The following is a 23255-nucleotide window of genomic DNA, read 5'->3' on the forward strand; positions in this document are numbered from 1 at the left end:
ACATCATTGTATGCAACAATGTTTTCGGTATAGAACTGCACTGTAAATACCACTAGTATACACACACTGGTCAGTGCCAGTAATCTCTAGTACAAGATGAATGATGTTACTAATGATCGTCATTTTGCTTTCTCTCACATAGTGGAGACTGTAACATATTGTGACCAAAGTAAGATGGATTATCAAATTGATCCTGATGTTGCCATAACAAACAGTTGTCATGGCAATGCACATGTGGTTGATGAGCAGGAGTTGGATACAGGTAAATAAGATTTTTGTTATAGATTAATGGGGGGGGGGGGTATTAGGGTTATGAGGGTCATGTGTTCTAGCTGACTTTCTACACAATGATCTTTTCAAATGAAAGCACATGCACTGATTATTTTGTAGTGTTTGCCCCTACCATTTACACAGAGATGTCAAAATGCAATGATATGAAAATGCTGCAAAAAGTGAAGAATTTTGAATTCGAACTATTTTCATTCCAAAATGGCTGTGTGTAAACTGGTGAAAATTAAACAGAAAGTGGAATTATGTAAACAATACCGTGAGGATGGGGGTGGGGTGGGGGGGGGGAGGGACATGACATATAGTAATATCACTTCTGTCTGTTACTGCATTGAGCACACATAGTGGAGAGTACAGTGAGTATTCTGCTTTGAAGTAAACATGAACAGTTTGTGCTATAGATAGTCAGTGCCACCATACACATACATGTATTATGGTGGAAACCAGTCTTTAGGCAATCTAAAAACAGACATAAACTAACACTATAATTGTTGTTCAGTGTGGTAGATTTTACACAAGTAGGTAATGGTGGTGCCTTTCTAGTGTGGATATATTGTAATCACCGTATAAGCAAGGTAGGGTAAACACTGGAAGTCCCCCCAAAATGTGCACTGCAAGATCATGGAAGTCATCAGAAACACCACCCTACTAGGACATAGACAGTTTATTCTCCAATGTCTATGACTAGGAGTACAAATAAACTGAAGTCCATTCAATAGCTTATAGTGTAAACTTTTGTAATTTGTGTCTGTCTCAGTAAACTGGGACCTTGATAGCCAGAGTAGAATCATAACACTGTATAAACCAATGTCCATTCAATAACTTATATCAGCTTTTTTCTGTTATTTTCTTGGTTATAAGATGTGTTCACTTCTTTCTTTGAACTTGCAATAAAAACAAGAAGAAGAAAAAGAGTTCTGTCAGTGACTACTAATGCTTAGGCCTAATTAAAAAAGTTATAAAACAGTAACTTTTTATTGTAAAACAGAAATAACAAATAATAAATACAAAATCAGACCATGACATGTGAAAGTATTTCTGAACATATCACAAATTTAAATGTTATGTTTTGTAATTTGACATTTATGCATCTGCCACCAATGGGCCAGTGTAAAAAAAATATTGCACTTTTGTTTTTATGCATATCATTACTAGTACCATCAATATCACTTATATATGCTACATGCACATGTCATCAATATGTACTGAGAGTCATTTGGTATTCAAATGACTTATTCATGATTGCCGTTTCAATCCTCGCAGTTGCCATTTGTTTCTGAATGGCTCCGTCCATTGGCAAATTTGACCATTGTTGTGCCCCAGTTCCAGCTGTCTTAGGGGGACCTGGTAGGACAAAGGTCACTATCTGATATTGTGCACTGTAGTGGCTGCACAATGTATGCTCCCTAGGGAGTTGGGAAAGTGGAAAGATTTGTACCGTTATAGGTCTTTGCCATAATACAGTATCTTGAACACTAGAGGGGGCTATGACATAAAGATGTGTAATGAATATGTTACAATATAAAGCATTTTGGGAAATACACACTAAAAGTTAACTAGAAGTACATCTGTCGTGTCATGATGAAACGTTTTAGTACAATTAGATGTTATTCCCCAATAGTTTTCTTTGTTCAGTCAAGGAAAATTCAAGTGAACTAAGGGGCCTTTGTCATTACGAGTCTAGCGACTCATAGTGACAAATATTGTGAAATAAGATAATTATACCACCGACAGTAATATTAAAGAAAATATGGGGAAAGTAATGGTAATTTTGAATGTTTTAACTCATATTTCAAACGCAGCAGAACCAGTGACGTAGACATGCGTTGATGTGATAGAGAACAACAAGAGTATATATTCCATATTTTTTGTTGAACATGGTTCATGCATGGTATAATATACATGTAGTTGGAATGGTATGGATATATATGCATTTTATAATCAATGAATAGAAATCCATTTATGGGTGCATTGACTCAGGTAAAGGAAGCAGAATAATGATGAATTGAGAAATTAAATTATTTTGATCACAGTAAGTTACAAACCCTTTGTAAATTTAAAACATCAAAGAATTAACACACAAATGAACATTTACATTCGAGGTTAACACAAAGACAAAAAGTGCTGCACTTCAGATGTTTACATTTCCTGTTTTTTAGTCATTATAAGGACAATTTTTGAACTATTTTGAAGTCATTGCATGAAACCGTTACATCATAGAATATCTTAGAGGACTACAATGTTAATGAGATAAAGGGTACCAGTAAATAAACTTAAGTATGCAACAACTGATTCACAGAGTCTGAGGTGTATGTTGCACAATGATAACTTTAATTTGGACTGGTAATAGATCTAAAAACAGTGTTGCAGCCAGAGGGTTTTTTTGGGTCATTTGACACACATTTTTTGGACCCGACCCACAATTTTGGAAGTGACGGGTCACAGATGACCCACACTAAAATTGTATGCAAATATGTTTAGCAACATGACCACGCCTATAGCAACAGCCAAATGATTGTGTATATTGCATAGATAACAACAGGGTTGATATTAACAACTGCATAATCATTCAGCAAATATCTAGCATGGATCAGCATGTGGGTAAATATTTTTAAAACTGTACAGTTGTGCTACAATGTCATTGGTGCTATTTTATAATGTCCCAAAAAAATTTATGATGACCCAGAAAAATGAAGGTCTCGGGACACTATGTCCCATTCTTCAAAAGGCTGGCTGCAACACTAAAAAGTGAAGGTGTAAACTTCACTCACAAAAGATGACTATGTTAGTTGACGTAAGCCATTAAGCTTTATCTGTACTCTGTGGATGTCTACTGGTACTCTGCTGTCAATGATAGCGTTTAGTCTTTGTTCTATAAAATCACTCACAATCAAAGAGGTCATTGTGTCTTTCCATTGTTATGATGCAAATGACATTTCAAATGTAACAAAGACAAAACAAGCCTAAAGCATAAACAATGGAGAAGACTTCTCTACTCTCTATAGCCTAAACATGACAACATGATCGATGTCATATCACGCAATGCATCTTGGAACCAGGATATCGACTATTTTGAATCTATGGATATGTTCCTACTGTAGAGTGTATAATGAAAATAGATTAATTACAGTATTATTAGGTCATTTTATCTACCACCATAATTCAGTCAGTTGGTATGTCATGTCATGCAAGTCATGGACAGCACTTAGTCTAATGCCACGGATGTGAAAGTGTAGGATTCCATCTACAGGTAGGCTGTACATCTAATCTACTGACAGCAGAAACTGATTAAGGTGGGTATTTGACATACTTGACATACAGATTTAAAGGCCCTAATTTGGACTGGGATTAAAAAAGTTGTCTAGTAGTAAAATCTAGGTGTGAAGATGATTGTTTGACGGACCAAGTGTTTCAAAAGTGTTTCAGTACAAAATAATAATGCTATGTATTAAATCATTATGGCTCCACTGATAAGATAGCACTAATGCGAGAACCTGGGATTTAATCTTTCTGTATAAAGGCCCAGTTTGGATTAAGTATGAAAAAAACTGTCTAGTAGTAAAATTTATGTGTGAAAAAATGTTGTCTGATAGAGCTACAGAAAAGGTTGGTCACGAACAAAAGAATAGTCCTATGTAATCATTACAGCTCCACTGATAAGGTAATACTAATGTGAGAACCTGGGATTGAAACCCCGGCCTTTAAGTCTACACTGATAAGATAACACTAATGTGAGAACCTGGGATTGAAACCCTGGCATGTAAATACTCAGGTGAGAAAAATAGTTGTCTAGCAGAGAGCTATAGAAAAAACTCAGTCCGGATAAAAGAATAATTCTATGTAATCCTGGTCTTTAATCTAAGTTTTCTAACAATTAGGCAATTAATTTCCATGCTATTGGGTATACCTGTAGATTTTGAGTAGAAAAAGTCCTTACATGTAAAATTTTGTTTGTAGGTTTGTTATATACGTGTAGGTTGACCACCCAAGTCTAAAGTTGAACACAGCAATTTAAACAGTTTTGTCTGTGGGATATAGTATTTATTAATGTAGTAATGTGAGTTGAATACCTAGGGTATGCAAGATGTAATGTATATCATTGACATATAAATGCATTCACTGATATTTTATCATTTAGCTAGTTTAGATAATATGATTGAATATTATAGAAGGTATTACCATTAACATTATGATTACTAATCATAACACAATGCAAGCCAGCAGAACACAACACAAGATAAGGCAAGGTAACACAACACAACACAGCACAGCACAGCACAACACAACACAACACTACACAACACAGCACCGCACAACACAGCACAGCACAACGCAATGCAACACAGCACAACACAAGACAACACAACACACCATCACAGAACACAACACAACACAGCACAACACAGCCCAACACAACACAACACAACACAACACAGCACATCACATCACAGCACAACACAAAAACAAGACAACATAACATAGCACAACACAACACAATATACAGCACAACACATTATAACGCAGCACAAAACAACGTAACATAACACAACTACAATATAGCAAATTGTAAATTAAAAGTGTTTAACATCTGCAAATTAACCGTCAAGGTAAATGCAACCTCATTTGTGTAGTATTGATGTACATTGTATATCACAATACTTACACATGCTGGTAGGTTATAACTCATCTAACAGTGCCCTTCACAGCAAGGCTAATGACAATAAAAAATCTGTCTTTTGTCCAAGATCTTTCTGTGTGTATCATAATCCAGTATAATTCAATGGACCACCCTGTGTTTGAGTTCATAGAGCTATTAATATCATGAAGGATGTACATAAAAGGTTTATTTACTGTTAGAAATGTCCTTACATGTATTATTGGGACATGATGCAGCTCTGTATGTTCTGTTAGCACCTCAGTTATGCTGTAGATATAGCAGTGCAGTGGATATACTGGCTTCTATTTTCTGTTTTTCTGATCGGTACTATATTCTTGCATACATCAGGTAGGAGTTGTCTTTACGTGTGCACAGTCATATTTACTTGTTCATGGGAGAGAGTAATAGGAGAGTGGAGTAGGGGTCACAACTATCACACAAGCACATAAACAAGCAATCTAATTAAAATCCGATGTGGTGAAAGCGGCTAAATGCTTTATTTACCTCTATTTCCATCGTTTTGTGTCGTTTGTTTTTGTTCCGAGTGATCGCCGCCTTCCCATGATCACTCTGAACAAAAACAAATGACACAAAATGATGGAAATAGAGGTGAATAAAGCATTTAGCTGCTTTGACCACATCGGATTTTAATCAGATTGATAAACAAGCAAAGACAAACACACACACACACACACACATACACACACACACACACACACACACACACACACACACACACACACACACATGCACACACACACACACATACACACAGTGACACACACACACACACACACACACACAGCATTTATTGTTATAAGTATACATTTGTATACAGTACTAGGATGGATGGGAAATTCTGACCTGAAAAGCAGGTGAACCATATGTTTATCAGGATTATTGATAGATTTGGTTTTTGTTATGTTAAGAGTACTATCAACATATGGTTACTGATATTGTTTGTGTGTGTGTCAAAAATAGATTATAGTGAAAAACTGGTTTGACAGTATCAACCACTATTTATTCACACCAGTCCTGGTCTCTTACTGCTAGTGATGTACACAAACCATATATTTACAGGATTAACATTAAGTCAGTGGAATTTGACAAAAAATCGCATTACAGGAAACTGTTACGGCTTAACTTTAATACATGAATTTAATACATGCTGGTATGGACAGACTGAGTACACAAACAGGTATTTCCATATTGATCATAGATTCAGAAGTTGTAAGATGTTAGTCATGGAAGAGTGTTTGTTCTTAGTATTTCATAATTTTTTGTGTTTCTCAGCTAGCGTTGAGAGAGAGAGAGAGAGAGAGAGAGAGAGAGAGAGAGAGAGAGAGAGAGAGAGAGAGAGAGAGAGAGAGAGAGAGAGAGAGAGAGAGAGAGAGAGAGAGAGAGAGAGAGAGAGAGAGAGGGAGAGAGAGAGGGAGAGAGAGACAGAGACAGACAGACAGACAGACAGACAGACAGACAGACAGATACAAAGGAGAGGAACAGGGAAGGGAACAAAGAGTATTGATAAAGAATAGACATGCTTTGACATGACTGCATCACAAATTGATTATAACCTATTGTTTACGGCAGCCAGGGTAATAGCGTTATTCCATTTTCAATCAAACAGGTTGTCACATCTGTCACTTGACATAAAAATAAAGCTGTCTATGAATACTTAACAAGTCTATCTAACAAGGCTATTAAAGTGACATACAGTGTCACTTTACATGAACATGAACAGGATATAAATATGGCCAACTTGATTGCTGTACAGCCGAAATGGGGATGCTTTTTGGTGACAGTGCTGATTGTAATGTATTGTACATGTAGTAGAGGCATATCTGAGATAAGAACATGTTAATTTAAATCATCTTTTTCTATGATCAAAGTGAGTCCAAATTCATTTATGAAATCACTACAATAACATTACATACCACACATAAGCCATAAATATGGAATATATATACTCTGGTCGTTGTACATCACTACAACACAAATCTATGTCACGACAACTCATGCCTACATCACTGGTTCTGCTGTTTTGAAATATGAGCCAAAACGTTCAAAATTTCCATTACTTTCCTCGTTTTTTCTTTTATATTACTGGCGGTGGTATAATTATGTTATTTGCCAATATTTTTCTTCATCCAGTCGGAAAAATACTCGTGACCTAAGGGTGTTGTCACTACTCGTCTAGCCACTTGTAGTGACAAAGACCCTTTATGTCACTTGTATTTTCCTTGGCTGAATGAAGAAAAATATTGGGGAAATAACATTTAGCTATATTGAACTATAGTCTAGAAACTATACATGTGGGCTAATTTTCTATGATATCTCTTGCTCCACCGTCTAGTCGAATGACTTCTCTAGCACGACATTCCATTCTTAGCGCTGAGAGTGGTAGTTTAATGCTATTGGAGAGTTGATATAAACGTTGTGACTTTATCGTGGTCACACACAACTGGAGGTTGAGTTTATAGTAAACTGAACCACCTGTGTGTGTGCTGGATTACTACTGATACATGTATGTGCTGTTCATTCTTTCCCCAACAGTAGATTCTGATCAATTCAAGCCTTGTTGTTGATTTGTCTGATCATTGCATATCTACCCTATGCACTGTAAGTGATGAGTTTTATCACTATACAATTATATAGATTACATTTTGACAAACTTTACCTTCAAATTTCATTGCAGTGCTACTGTTGTCGCAGACAGATGACGATTTGGAAGAGGAACAGAACGGCAAAGCAATGGATTCTTTAGAACTGGAAGAATTGCAACCTGTCAATCATGTGTCAAACCATGGCAACAAAGATAAGATGACAGGGTATGTAGTGTTGGCAGCTGCCATGGCAGCCATTGGCGGCATTATGTTTGGATATGACATAGGTAAGTATATTTTAACATTGATAACATGCCTAAATAACCATCTTCAGGACAAACTCATATAAAAAGACAGTGGCCATGGCAGGATTATAAAGGTTAAATATGAAAAACCAGTGTTAGGAACTTCCTTGTTGTCATAGTTACCAATAGCCTTACTATTAAGTGGTCATTGTTTAGGGAGATATGAAGCTCCTAGTAGTGTTTATTTCCCATAATGCCTTTCCCCAGTGTACAGCACCTCTTCTAAGTTCGAAGTGAGATCAGCCAAATTTTAAAAAGTGTAGGCTTTAGAGAGGTCATGTGATGCAGGATTGGTGAAAATAATTTTTCTGGGTCCCCTGATTTATTCAGAAAGAAATACAGCTACAGTAAAACAAACTTCACCTTTGTTCAATTTTATCTCCATGGGAATATATAAAAGATTGTCATGATGGAAAACAAGATGACAAACCTCACACTTTCCTCTATTATTTCAAAAGGGACCTACAGGAACAGGCTATTATATGACAAAGTTTGGAGAGATTCTTAAAACTTAGATTTTCAGGGAAACTCAATTTTATTGTTCATATTTGAAATGTCTCTTTAGCTCCACCCCAAAGAGACAAAAAATACAAATTGTATGCAAAGTATTGACAAATGATGACTAAAACACTGATATACATACAAAAAGAAATGAAAAAAAAAGAAAACTACACAACGTATGTTGCTATCGATGAAGTTGGTGGTTCCGAGGTACATTCTTAATCTTAGTACCTTTTTAGTGCAGCAATTTCACTTACATTGAAACTGACATAACTTCTTAATATGGTGCAAATATATGCAAAATATGCACTTGACTAATCCACTTTAAAAAGTAAACGATCAGAGGAACTATAAACAGGTCTTTGACCTACAACATACGAATACCGTAATATGATAATGATGAATTATGAATATGATAATGATGACGGCAACGACAATGACAAGATGATGATGATGACAACAACAAGATGACAGCGATGACAATGACGAGACAACAGCAATAATGATGGCAATGATAAGAAGAATGGAAGATGTCAGGGGGCTTTGGTTGAATAAATTTGGTTAAATATTTGAATAACATGAATAATTGGTTAGTTATAACTATGGATGTATTAGTGATCACTAAATACATCCATGGTTATAATATCCATGAGAACTTTTACCAGCTGTTTTAAGTCCTGGTAGGCTATACATATAGTATGATTGCATAATATCATGTAATCTATTAATTTAGTGTAGCATATAATGAAGTACACTAGTCTGTATGCAATGTGTACTGCTCATTAGTATTCACATCATTTTAGCTGTAGGTTTCTGGTTTTTCGTTCATTTTCTTTCTGTTGTATATTATGAAATATGAAAGGATATACATCAGTCTCAAGTAACGTCCTGTACATATTATATCTACATACTCACACTGGCACTCATATGGCATGGGACTCTCTTAATTTTGTGTGTTTATCTGGAACAGCAAATTTCTTAAATTATAACTGTGTTTATTAAGTTATTCATGTACATTCAACCATTGTTTGCTCATTTGCATACAGACAAGTGTTGCGCATACATGTACACAAAACATGTGAGTGCATGTACAGTTTTATTTTTCATGAAATTTCCTGTTTTGACTAACAAATAACATACACCTACATGTATGAATAACAGTAAGGGTTGTCAGTGGCCGAGTGGTTAAAACCACTTGCCTCTTACCACTGTTGTCGGAGTTTGAACTCATTCAGGGTTTGATTAAATTTACCACACTGTAAGTAAGAAGAGTGTCATTTAGTTTGACTCTACCAAACAAGGCAGGTTTTCCCCAGGCACTTTTGTTTCCTGCTACACTAACACTGACCCTTCCTCCTGTTATTGGGCAATGCCTGTTGGATGGTAAATGAATAAATAAATAAATAAATAAATAAATAAACTGAACCTATGATGAGTGACAGAGTGGGTGCTCAGGGTATTAACACTCATGGTTTCAGTGTTATCTGGTGCACTTTAACCTACTACAGCCACATAGCACAAATACATGCAGATACCCTGAGTATGCCACACTGTGTGTGTGTGTGTGTGTGTGTGTGCGTGTGCGTGTGCGTGTGCATGTGCATGTGCGTGCGTGCGCGCACGCACGCACGCACGCACACACACACACACATATATATATATATATATATATATATATATATATATTATATATATATATAAATATATATATAATTATATATATATATATATATATATAATTATTATTATTATTATATATATATGTATGTATGTATGTATGTATGTATACATCAAGCTGTATGACACTGTCACAATAGGACCGCACATATTTTCATTCGAAAGGTTACAAATCTTATATATACAATATATATTTGTCTTTTATAGGAATAATATCTGGTGCTCAGCTACAACTACGAGATGAATTTCAATTGTCTTGTTTAGAAGAAGCTATAGTTGTCAGTGGTTTATTGTTAGGAGCAATGCTGGGATCTATAGTAGGAGGTGAATATCAGCTGACTGTTTATTTACTAGACTAGTCAAATCTAACGCACTTTCTTTCTCATATCTGTTCTCCCATTCTCTAACTCCACAACAGTTCATCTGTTTATCCTTCCAATTGTCATCTATCCATCCATCCATCCATACATCCATCCATCCATCTATCCATCCATCCATACATCTATCCATCCATCCATCCATCCATGCATGCATGCATCCATCCATCCATCCATCCATCCAGCCAGCCAGCCAGCCAGCCATCCATCCATGCATCCATCTATCCATCCATCCATCCATCCATCTATCTATCCATCCATCCATCCATCCATCCATGCATGCATCCATGCATCCATGCATCCATCCATCCTTCCATCCATCCATTCATTCATCCATGCATACAAACAGACAAACAGAGTCTTTCAGGCCAATCACTTGCAGCTCTGTATATTAAACCACAATGTAATTTACGACTCCTAACTTTAACTTCTTTAACGAATAAATAATACTGTATCTCTTATACAGGTTTTCTTGTTGATGCTATTGGCCGTCGTCGTGTTATAATTATCAATGCAGGATTATTTGTGATAGGGGCTTTGACCTTAAGCTTTTCCACGACTTATCTGTTTTTGGTAAGTGTCATATTATTTGTAGGGAGGGTTTTGACCTTGAGCTGTGCCATGATATACCTCTTTTTGGTAAGTGTCAGATTATTTGTAGGGAGGGCTTTGACCTTGACCTTTGACATGACATACCTATTTTTGGTAAGTGCAGGTTTATGTGTAATGGGTTTTTTGACCTTGAAATTTACCAGGATATACCTCTTTTTGGTAAGTGTCAGGCTATGTGTAATGCCAGCTTTGACATTGAGCTTTGCCAGGAATTACCTCTCTTTGGTAAGTATGAATTTATTTGTAATGTGGGCTGTGACTCTGAAATCTGGCAGGACATGCCTCTTTTTTGGTAAGTGTTTATACTTCAACAAAAGTTTGACTAAGTAGTACATAGTGAGACAGCTACCTTCTAATTTAGTATTCTGTTGGAAATAGTATTTACAAAGATACTTATTCTTGTAAGCTGTGCCCAGTGATAATAAGGTAATCAGCAATTCTCTGTACTCTCTGTTGTGATGAGATTTGTAATGAAATGAAATATAACTTTATGTTACACTATCCTAAATTATGTATTCAATTCTAGTTTGTTAACAAATGGCAGACATCTAATATTTGTCTTGATGCCTTTGTTTCTTTCAAATACAGGTTATAGGTCGACTTATTGTTGGGTTTGCTGTATCTTTATCTGTTATTGCTGAATGTATTTACATATCTGAAATTTCACCACCTGTAAGTAGTTCATTTATTCAATAATTCCAGTAACTTAAGTTATTTACATATTTGATATATCTCCACCTGTAAGTAGTTCAATTATCTAATGATTCCAGGGGTTATTTACATATTTACATATTTGACAGTTCTCCACCTGTAACTTATTTACATATTTGACATTTCCCCATTTACATATTTGTGTGTCATTTGACAGTTAACCACTTATAACTTATTTACATATTTGACATTTTTCCACCTGTAACTTAATTACATCTTTAATTTTTTCCACCTGTAAGTTATTTACATATTTGACATTTTTCCACCTGTAACTTATTTACATAATTATGTGAAATTTATGCACTTGTAATATCTGAAGTTATTTCCATAGTCATTAATTAACATTTTTTAAAACATATTTGGAACTGACTTGCCACTACAGATTACAGGTATTACTGCCCATTGTATGTGATATACCAATGATAATCAATTAAAGCTCAGACAACTAAAAGAGGGGTATAAGCTGAGTTTATCTGTCTTTAGGATGTAATTCTTTCCTGCATATTAAAATTACTCACAGTATTCTACCTACTGATATATGCTTAACCATCACTTGCAATTAACTGAACTCAAACCAGGTATTAAGATATAACTAAGAAATTATCCGATGACGTAATTTATCATACGTATCAGAAAATGTACAGGAACTCCCTACCATGCAACTAACAGGTCTAACAACGCTTGAACATAAATTGTAATGTCATAGAAGGCATCAACATTAACATTACACTAGAATAGTTTATTTGCAGTTATTTGTACGTATTTTCACTCTGGGTAATAAGCTTATAAACTCAGCTTAGGCCACTTTAAAACATGCATCCTGTGTGTTATTGTTTGATCCCCAATAACCAATGCAAGTCATTATGAATCGTTTGTTTTCATTTCAGAAAAGGCGTGGTTCCCTGGTTTCTCTAAATGAACTTGGGATAAGTGTAGGGCTACTATTAGCATACATGGTCAATTTTCTATTTATAAGTGTACACAATGGCTGGTAGGTCATATTTAGATTGGTTTTCAAAAGCAATGTTGTACTAGCATTTTTACTATACTCTGTAGTTAGAGAAAGTGGAAATCTGATAAAATGATGTACATGTACATAGTTCCTTTAACATGGTTTCCTTATTTTGATTTGTCAATGCACAATGTTCACTCACCTTCCAACTCCCCCCTCCCCACCCCAGTTTATGGCAAAAGTGGAAATCATGTAAAATAACTACAGTTTCTTTTACCAATATATGATTTCCATGTTGTAAGTTGACAAATGTGTTTGTCCAGGTTTTATTCCACATTTAGAAAGTGAAAACCTGGTAAAATGTACTGTACACAGTTTCATTTCCATGTTTGTCTTAATTTGCCAATTGTCTGTGATTGCCTATATTTTATTCCATATTTAGAAAGTGGAAATCTGGTAAAATGTACTGTTTTGCGTGTTTTGCCAATCAATCATGTTTGTACAAGTTGTTTCCCACTAGATAGAGAGGGTAGAAATCTGGTTAAATATATGTACACTGTTACTTCTACAGTATTTATTGTTGTACTGATGATCAATAATAATTGTGTATTACTGTTTTTTATTTTCTTTAATATTTCATGAACATTTTGATGAAATTTGTTGTGAAATCTTATATCGTTTTCTTTTTTTATAAGGCGGTACATGTTTGGTTTATCAGTAATACCAGCTGTTATTCAGGGTATTGGAATGTTTGTTGTGCCAACAAGTCCAAGATATTTAATGAGTAAGAAGAAAGACCAAGAGGTAAGTTAAGATTTTATTGTACTGCACTATTTAATCAAACTTCTTGAAAAAGCCCTCTCATGGTGAGAGGCTAGTCAAAGAGTTCTGTATAGCAGCCATCTTGAAAATTGAAGCCATTTTTAATTTATGCAAGTTGGTAGAACTCAACCTTTATGCCAGTTAATTTTGGTACTTTTGTCACAAAATTAACACTTTTTTACCACTCTGTTGAAAAGTTATTGAAAACATTCTCAACAACATAGGAGCTAATGTGTAATATTCAGATGTTACATAAAGTGTTCAAGTGTGTTTTAGTGTATGTATATCTGTATACTGTCAGTGTATGCTGAGATCACCTTCTTTCTTTCACTTTCAGGCTCGTGTAGTCTTACAAAAAATTCGAGGTAGCAGCAATATAGATGATGAATTGCTACAAATAAGGATGTCCATACAGACAGAGAGGGTAAGATTAGTGACTCTGTGATTCAAGGGGTACAAGTCTGCAACTTTATAATTCTCACTGAATACTTTAAATGAAAAAGTGATTAAATATTGATATCAAAGAATCTATACATTGACTCAGAATATGGCAATAAATTTTATATAAATAGTATAAGTGGTCACACTTTTCGCAAAATTCATTCACTGTGGGTCTTATGAGTGAATATGTTCTGTCCTGTTTAACCTTTGAACCCATAAAGCTTATTTCGGTTACCATATCATGTTGTGTATATTCAAGCACTGCTGTCATCATATGTCAACACTGGAATTCCCCTAGAAACCCAGACAGGCTTTGTAAGCTAACTTGCACTTTAGACCTTCCAAGGCAGGTTTAAATTTCACTTATTTTGAAAGTAAAATAGCAAGACTTTGATCACCAAGATTTTTTTAAAGAAACTAGTAGTGGAATCTGTCCCATTAGATGTCTATTTGATCAGCTGTAATAGTGAGTGAAGATGAGAAAAGGCATTGAATTTGCTACAATCTCAAGTTACAGAAAGTGAATTATGTACATGTACTATGTATATTTTGATGTGATCCTAATGTTCGTCTTACAGGATTATTCAATCTGTGATTTATTTTCGTCTGTGGACAATATGAGAGGGAGAATGTTTATTGGTATTGGGGTGGTATTCTTTCAGCAGGTGAGTTCATTATTTCTGTGTTTTGATGACAATGAATAAGCTGCTAGCTTATCTGCGTTTTTTTACCTCAGAAGTGCCAGCTTGGTTGATTAGAAATCAACTTGGGATTCTGTGTAACTAAGGAGGATGATGTTGAGTTTGACCTTACAGAACAACACAGGTTTTCTTCTGCTTTAAAGGGAATGCCACTTCAGGAAATGGAATCATTGAGTTTGAAATGCCTACTCCCTTCAGTGTAAAACATCATTCATGAATATTCAGTGTTCAACCATTGAATAAATTATTATTAATAATTATCACAATCATGATTTCAACGTGTTTCTGTAACTGCATATGGATAATATTGACCACTGACTGTTTCATACTGTGCACACAGAATCCAAGAACATTCAGTCTCACATTACTTATTTTATTACTATTGATATGTTTCAGGTCTCTGGGCAAACTAATGTACTATACTATGCACCAACAGTGTTTCAAATGTTGGGATTTCAGTCCAACTTTGCTGCTACCCTGGCAACAGTTGGTCTTGGCACTGTCAAGGTAATACCTTTATTTCTGATTCAGAATTGTTTTACCTCTATTTAGTTGGGTCGATATTTTGTTAAAATGACGTATTTATTTTCTAAATCATAGAAGTTCTTATATCAAAAGAATACAGTTTGGAACTTTGCAAAATGCGCTCAATAAATGATCAAATATTCAAAGACTCCCTAGCTGCAAATGGATAGTTTTATCATTGGGCATCCCTAGCTTCACAAAACTCTTAAAAAGGGATAAAATATTCAAAGACTCCCTAGCTTCAAATGGATAGTTTTATCATTGGGCATCCCTAGCTTCACAAAACTCTTGAAAAGGGATGAAATATTCAAAGACTCCCTAGCTGCAAATGGATAGTTTTATCATTGGGCATCCCTAGCTTCACAAAACTCTTAAAAAGGGATAAAATATTCAAAGACTCCCTAGCTTCAAATGAATAGTTTTATCATTGGGCATCTCTAGCTTCACAAAATACTCTCAAAAAAAAAGATAAAATATTCAAAGTCGCCATGTCTTAAACTTCCCAGAATACTCTCATAAACTTATCAAATATTTGAAGACTCCTTAGCTTCAAATGAATAGTACCCTAACTTTCCAACTGTGGCAAATTTTGAGCTCTGCCCATAGTTTCTGTTTCTAGGGTCTCATGTATTACATACATTGACCTCCTATAGAGATATAGCGTATATAGTTATTAAAAATGAATAAATTTTTCACCCTTTTTACTGTTTTCCATTTCAGGCCTTAGCAACAATACTGTGCTTACTGTGTGTGGATAAAGGAGGGAGACGAAAATTTTTATTAATTGGTACAATTTCTATGACGATAGTCATTACGGTACTCGGCATTGCAACAATGGTAGAGTGAATCTTATTAACATTTCCTGGTCATTTTTGTTAAAGAGACATGTGCCAGATCTGTGCATTTTTTTCTGTGTTATTTTTGTTTCATACAAATAATTACATATGTTATCATACTTACTGAAACATGATTAAAGGGGAACACCACACCAGGCAATGAAGTCATTTTCATAAACTGTGGGTTCTGGAGAGTCATTTTATGATTTTACATCACCTACAATTACTTGCAATTTCAGAAAAAACATCAAGTTCATTTTGTGCCTTTATAGGGTATCTTTTTTTTTTCTCTCTCTCTCTCTCTCTCTCTCTCTCTCTCTCTCTCTCTCTCTCTCTCTCTCTCTCTCTCTCTCCATATATATAAATGTCTAGTATCAGCCATATCTCTTTTTTTCATAGATCCTGCCATCTCCACTCAAAACAGAGCTGTGCATAGAAATACCCCCGACATCATATGGAAATATAAATATTACTAATGAAGCCAGCACTACACAAGAAACATTGGTTTTCAGTCCAACTACAGTTGATAACAATAAATTAGATTTGAATGTATCACATGATGTCTTTCGGAGAAGTGAAGAAACATTTTTTCTTGATGGAAATATGAAGATTCTGAAATTGTACTCTGAACATTCCAGGGACCAAAGTTCACAGGTTAAAGGTCATCTTCAAGATACCATTCAGTATTTACATCATATACAGAACATCAAAAGAGATGTTTCTGAGCAAACTATGAATTTGAGTGATTCAAACCTGCCTATCAATGCAACAGACAGTGGATACCATGACAATAGTCCTGGGGCCAAAGCAGCAAAGTATTTGGCATTGGCATCTTTGATGTGCTATGTTGCTGCATACTCACTAAGTTTTGGACCAAGTAAGTATACTGTTACAGTAATACTAGTGCTTGGCCGAGAGGTCTGTAGCAGTTGTCTTTTCTCATCAACAGAACTACTTGAAATATAGTCTTGTAGTAAGACCGGAATCTGCACAGGTTCTTGAACAAAAGCCAAGGATGACAGTACCTCTGGTGCATATACCCTCGACAGCACCATTGGTGCTATGTAACCTGTGGTCGCTTTTTTAAGTGAGGTTGCATGCAATCTGACAATGAGGGCTGTAGCAGTTTTGTATTGTCATCAAAGGGCAAGGTTGAATGTTATATGACAACTTAATAATGATAATAATAATGTTGGTTTTTAATATAGCGTTTTCCCACTTTGTGCTCAAAGCGCTTTACAATTATTACCCCTGGCTCGGATCTATATTGGCACCACGGCAGTTTATACTTCCTCAACTCCCTGGGGAGCATACAACTTAGCGCCAGCCTGCATAGCAGATATATGAAACGACAAAACAGTTGAGGCTGCATGTGATCTGACATCAATTGCAAAGTGATGAGGGCTATAACATTTTTTGTATTGTCATCACTGGCAAGCAGACATGTTGTGACAACTAAATACCATGCCATATATTAGCACTGTAGCATCAAGTTCATGTGTGAATGTACAACTAATAACTCTAGGCTCTAGTATCGAAAATCTTGTCTCACATCAGTTTTCATTGTGCCAATAGTGTTCTTTGTTTGTACCCAGTTTAGTTAGCCTCTAATGATTATCTTTGTATTTGATTTCTCTCCCAAGTTGCCTGGATTTTACTCAGTGAGATCTTTCCGTCTGGTATACGTGGACGAGCATCAGCATTTGCTACTGTGTTTAACTGGGGAACCAATCTGCTGATTTCACTAACATTCCTACAACTAATGGGTAGGTACATTTGTATCGTCAGGAAGTGGAGGGGGGAGGGGAGGGGGGTTTTGAAAAGTTTTGTCACGCTGTATTTGTCGCTAGGATATTTGTAACTAAACAATTGACAGAATTTCAAAAACATTGCATTGTCGTCTTCTTTTTGCTTTTCCCTTGCTTTGTCTTTCACTCTGTTATCTTTCTCTGTGTCTGTGTCTGTGTCTGTCTGTCTGTCTGCCTGTCTGCGTCTGTCTGTTTGTCTGTCTCGTGTTTCTCTTATTTGTCCAGCTGTTTCTGATTGTGTCCATCTGTCTGTCTGTCTGTCTGTCTGTCTGTCTGTCTGTCTGTCTGTCTGTCTGTCTGTCCGTCCGTCCGTCCGTCCGTCCGTCCAGCCGTCCGTCTGTCCGTCCGTCTGTCTGTCTGTCTGTCTGTCTGTCTGTCTCTGTCTTGCTGCCTGCCACTTTGTCACCCTGTCTCTCCATCCATCTGTCTGTCTTTCACACATTTACATTTAAGATTTTTTTCTTTCTTCTGTTGTAGATGCATTAGGTTCATCATGGACTTTTATATCCTATGGTGTCATCTGTGCCATCTCTTGTGTCTTTGTTTACTTTGTTGTCCCGGAAACCAAAAACAGATCGCTAGAGGAAGTGTCAGCGGAGTTAAACAACAGGTAATAATTATTCATAAATTATTGATACTTACATCCTATATATGTACAATTTGATGTGTTAGCTCGACAATGATGTCAACTTTGACCTCATGTGATTTGCATAAATTATATCACAAGTTGTTTATAGATCTCCTATTTTAATCGTCTACAAAATTTGTGCATTTCTACTTTTACAAAACGTGAGGAATACCAAGAATTATGACAATTTTACTTTTCATTGTAAACTTGATTTTGGTATGTGTAAATTTGTACTGACGAAGCTTGTCTGTGCTCTTAGTTCAGAAAAGTCTACAAAATTGATCATGTGCCTTAATTTTGTAGAAATGTGCATGGAATATATGAATTGTGTTATTACACTATTTTAGAAATGTTTAAATTGCAATGTAGCAGAGGAAATATTTGGTCACAAGTATGATGCTCAGTTCGAAATCTGTCATTCAAAAAATTTTCAGATGCGCTCTCTTGTATGCTGAATATCAGGATTCCCTGATATAGCTTCTTTACCAGTAGACATGTGAACAAATACAAAGAAACGCTTCCCATCTTGTCATTGAAATGGGATTAAATTATAACCATAAAGGTGACAAATTCATCTATTTTGAACCAAATTTTGATATCAATTTGTTGACAAGAGTAGTAGCTATGATTCCTGTCTAAAATGAAATGAGTATATACACTGATAGATGTGAATTTTTATCAAACTGTTTTGGTAGGAAGTGATAAATTTCATTTTGTACCCAAATTTAAATATCAATTCAATGAGAAGAGTAGTTTCTATGATTCCTGTCTAAAATGACATCGATATGCACTAAAATTCACTCGTGAACAAGAATTTTTACCAAAATATTTTGGTGACAAATTGTGATAATTTTCTAACCATAAATGTGACAAAGTCATCCATTTTGAATCCAACTTTTGATATCAGTTCAATGCCAATAATAGTTTCTATGATTCCTGCATAAAGTAAAATGATATGCACCAAAAAATCCCTGATAAAGGAGAATTTTTATCACACTCATAATTTTAGTGATAAAATGTGATAATTTTCCAATCACAAAGGTGAAAATTAAATCAAATTTTACTGTTGCTTTGTTTGTATTTGTTTATCTTGTATTTTGCTTTTTGATTGTGTTTTATTTTGTTTGCAAATTTGTGCTATTTTTTTTGTAGAGTTTCATGTTGTGGTAGAAATAACACCAAAGGATATTCATTGATGTGATACAAAGTAAAGAGTGAGTGAGTGGATAAACTGCGACTCAAACATAGCCAACTATATAGTCTCCAATTTTCATACCATTTTGCCACAAGATATTTTTCAGTGCTCGTTTTTGTTAAGGGTAGAATCTACTTGGATTTGTTATATTTTCAGAGGTATTTAATGTTTGCCATGGCACAAGGAATGGGAATCTATGCAAGTTTTATCAGACCCCCCCCCCCCCCCCCCCCATAGTGTTACTTGGGTTCCCCACCTCATGGTAAAAGTTATAGAAATCTATGCAAGTTTACCCGATTTCCCCTCTTTTACTTAGGATCCCAAACCTTAACAAAAACACTGGTAACCATAATTGTTTGGAATCTTATCATTCAAACTTTAGAATTTCTTGTGTTCATCCTAGGAGAACCAAATTGTTTCTGTATGCAAAAAGTTGCTATTTCAAAATATGACAATTTACAACAATTCCATGGAAATTGCAAGAACTCCCAGTTTTTGAGAAGGGCAAAATGGTATGGAAATATGCAAAGGGGATAGAATATTTAGGGTAATAAGGATGTATTATAGAAAAGTAACCCTGTGTGTGTTTTAATAAGCATACTCTATAACCACAGTTTCATCTTGAGTGTTACCATGGTTTCATAGTGATTTACATAATGTTACAGTAACTGGGTAACCATGCACTGTTTCATCTTGAGTTTTGTAATTGCTACCATGGTTTCATATCAAGTTGATTTGCATAATATCCATGGTTTCATCTAGAGTTACATAATGTTACCATGGTTTCATCTTGATTTTTATAATGCTGTCTTGGTTTCATACTGATTTGCATATTTCAAGAGGTTTTATACTTATTTGCATGGTGGTAGTATGGTATCATTGGATTTGCATAATGTAACCATAGATCAGTGAGACTGATGACAAGATTTCATGTTCAGATAGACACAATAAAGATAACACACAAACATCCCTTACACAGTGTCTGCTCTGTAGACACAATAAAGATAACACACAAACATTCCTTACACAGTGTCTGTTCTGTAGACACAATAAAGATAACACACACACATCCCTTACACAGTGTCTGCTCTGTAGACACAATAAAGATAACACACAAACATTCCTTACACAGTGTCTGCTCTGTAGACACAATAAAGATAACACACAAACATCCCTTACACAGTGTCTGCTCTGTAGACACAATAAAGATAACACACAAACATCCCTTACAGAGTGTCTGCTCTGTAGACACAATAAAGATAACACACAAACATCCCTTACACAGTCTCTGTTCTGTAGACACAATAAAGATAACACACAAACATCCCTTACACAGTGTCTGCTCTGTAGACACAATAAAGATAACACACAAACATCCCTTACACAGTGCCTGCTCTGTAGACACAATAAAGATAACACACAAACATCCCTTACAGAGTCTGCTCTGTAGACACAATAAAGATAACACACAAACATCCCTTATACAGTCTCTGCTCTGTAGACACAATAAAGACAACACACAAACATCCCTTACACAGTGTCTGCTCTGTAGACACAATAAAGATAACACACAAACATCCCTTTACACAGTGTCTGCTCTGTAGACACAATAAAGATAACACACAAACATCCCTTACACAGTGTCTGCTCTGTAGACACAATAAAGATAACACACAAACATCCCTTTACACAGTGTCTGCTGTGTAGACACAATAAAGATAACATACAAACCTCCCTTATACAGTGTCTGCTGTGTAGACACAATAAAGATAACACACAAACATCCCTTACACAGTCTCTGCTCTGTATTTCGTTAATGATAACAAAAACAGGTACAAATGTAACAAAATGGAGTAGACAGTAGTACTTTGTGTTGCTGTGCCATCACTGGCCTCCTCTCACAGGGGTTGACCGGGTTGACCAATGTGTGAGGGCGCCCCGTCATGACATACCTCACAAACTAAGCAGACAATGGGTAAGGAATGATTGTGTATAATCTTTATTATGTCTATCTCAACATGAAACCTTGTGATCAGTCTCACTGATCTTGATGTGTTATTAAATAGCATTTGTGAGCTAAGATGAAATCTCCTGTAAGTTATTAAACATAATCTTCTCAATAGTCTGACTCCTGAATGTTGAATGATTTATTAACATCTCTTCAGATATAGGATAACCTTACATATTTATTCCTCATGAATGGGTTTGGTGATCCAAATATTAAAACTATGATTTGCATATTCAAAGGTTTAAGTCTGGGTATTGTAAGCATGTTTAGTAAAACTGACAACTGTCACAACTAGAAGGCCTAGAGACTAATAGACTCTTACACCCCAATGGGCTGAGATGGAATATCTCACGTTAGTTAATGGGGAGTTTGTGCAGCTCATATGAGGTAAAAACACATCAAGTGAGATATTCCAATTTAGGGCATTCGTGTGTGGGATTATTCTCTTGTCCTCTTTATTCTGGCAGAAGTAAAATGTTACTGACACGTTGCACCCGAGATCAGATCAATCCCACACTTATTATCCGACACTCTCAGACCTTCAAACTGCATGAAAGGACGTGAGAATTGGCTATCTGGCTAAACACTGTTATTTGCATGTACGCCAGTATGTCGAGTCAGATAACCAAATCTGAAGGTGAGAAACAACGTAGCCCAGAGACTTAGCTATCCGGATTTAAAATGTCATTCATACTGTAACGCTAGTATATCAAGTCGGATAGTCAAGTCTCTGGGATAACAATCAGTGTGTAATAATTGCATGAATGTGAACTCCTTTCAATCCTGTAGTAATCACCTCTTCTTGTCACTCTGTTTTTTGGTAGCTCCTTCAAAAAGGTAAAGCAAAGATGTATGTTACTTCCATGCTGTCGTCGTAGATTACAACTCCAACTTTATGGAAGATATACAGAAATTGAACGCCGTGGCAATGAAGATGACCGACTTCGTAATCTTACCTCATTTGACACACTCCCAAACACAACTATCTGATTTTTATCATTTTTACAGAAGAGGCTCGGTTTTATGTAAACTGTAATGTTTTATTGATAGAAACAAGATGGCTGTCAGTCATGTGACACAGTGGCTGCCAATTAAATTCCACTGAGTTGATGAATACTTGCCAGAAATTCCCATGATGCTGTAAGAAATAAGATTACAGTCATTTGATGTTGAATTAGCCAATAACTAATGTAGTTGTAGTGTATAGGAAAGTGTTTGTTTGTAAGTGTTTTCTGGAAGAAATTACATTTGAGGTAAACTATTTTGCGATGTATGCATTCAGAATGCAATAAATTTTCTGTAATTGTTCCTTCATTGTTATGATGTAATGTAGACAAAATTGTTTGAAAGATTTTTTTATTTTCTAAAAATGAATTTTTTGAACACACATATATATATGTAGTAAAATATGTAAATATTTGAAGTCAGAGAACATGTACATTGACATGTACTTTTCCAGGTAATGGACAGCGCCCTCTTGTGGCATAGTTGAAACTAACATTGAATTTGGGATTAATGACTATCATAGTTTTAGTAGAAAACTCAGAATAACTGCCTCTCGAGGGCACTGTTCACAATGCAAATGCAAGTGTGGGTTGTAACTTAGAA

At 35.5% G+C, this 23255-nt stretch overlaps 1 protein-coding gene across 1 annotated transcript; it reads left to right on the plus strand.

Annotated features, from left to right (window-relative positions):
• The first annotated feature begins 174 nt into the window (after positions 1-174).
• LOC144445896 (solute carrier family 2, facilitated glucose transporter member 12-like) lies at positions 175-22844 on the plus strand. Its single transcript, XM_078135537.1, has 15 exons — positions 175-262; positions 7641-7835; positions 10239-10355; positions 10875-10981; positions 11609-11692; positions 12619-12722; positions 13379-13487; positions 13843-13929; positions 14525-14611; positions 15044-15154; positions 15893-16009; positions 16408-16885; positions 17652-17774; positions 18294-18426; positions 22472-22844. Exons 1-15 carry the CDS (start codon positions 175-177, stop codon positions 22635-22637), a joined length of 2106 nt encoding a protein of 701 aa, XP_077991663.1. The 3' UTR covers positions 22638-22844.
• The last annotated feature ends 411 nt before the right edge of the window (positions 22845-23255 follow it).

This window comes from Glandiceps talaboti, chromosome 14, assembly GCF_964340395.1.
Source record: "Glandiceps talaboti chromosome 14, keGlaTala1.1, whole genome shotgun sequence".
In the NCBI taxonomy this organism is placed as follows: Eukaryota; Metazoa; Hemichordata; class Enteropneusta; family Spengelidae; genus Glandiceps; species Glandiceps talaboti.

Coding starts and splice junctions, on each gene's coding strand:
- LOC144445896 (XM_078135537.1), top strand. CDS start 175: ATGGATTATCAAATTGATCCTGATGTTGCCATAACAAACAGTTGTCAT. Junction 16,010..16,407: donor TACTCGGCATTGCAACAATG/GTAGAGTGAATC, acceptor TTTTTTTCATAG/ATCCTGCCATCTCCACTCAA. Junction 16,886..17,651: donor CTCACTAAGTTTTGGACCAA/GTAAGTATACTG, acceptor TTCTCTCCCAAG/TTGCCTGGATTTTACTCAGT.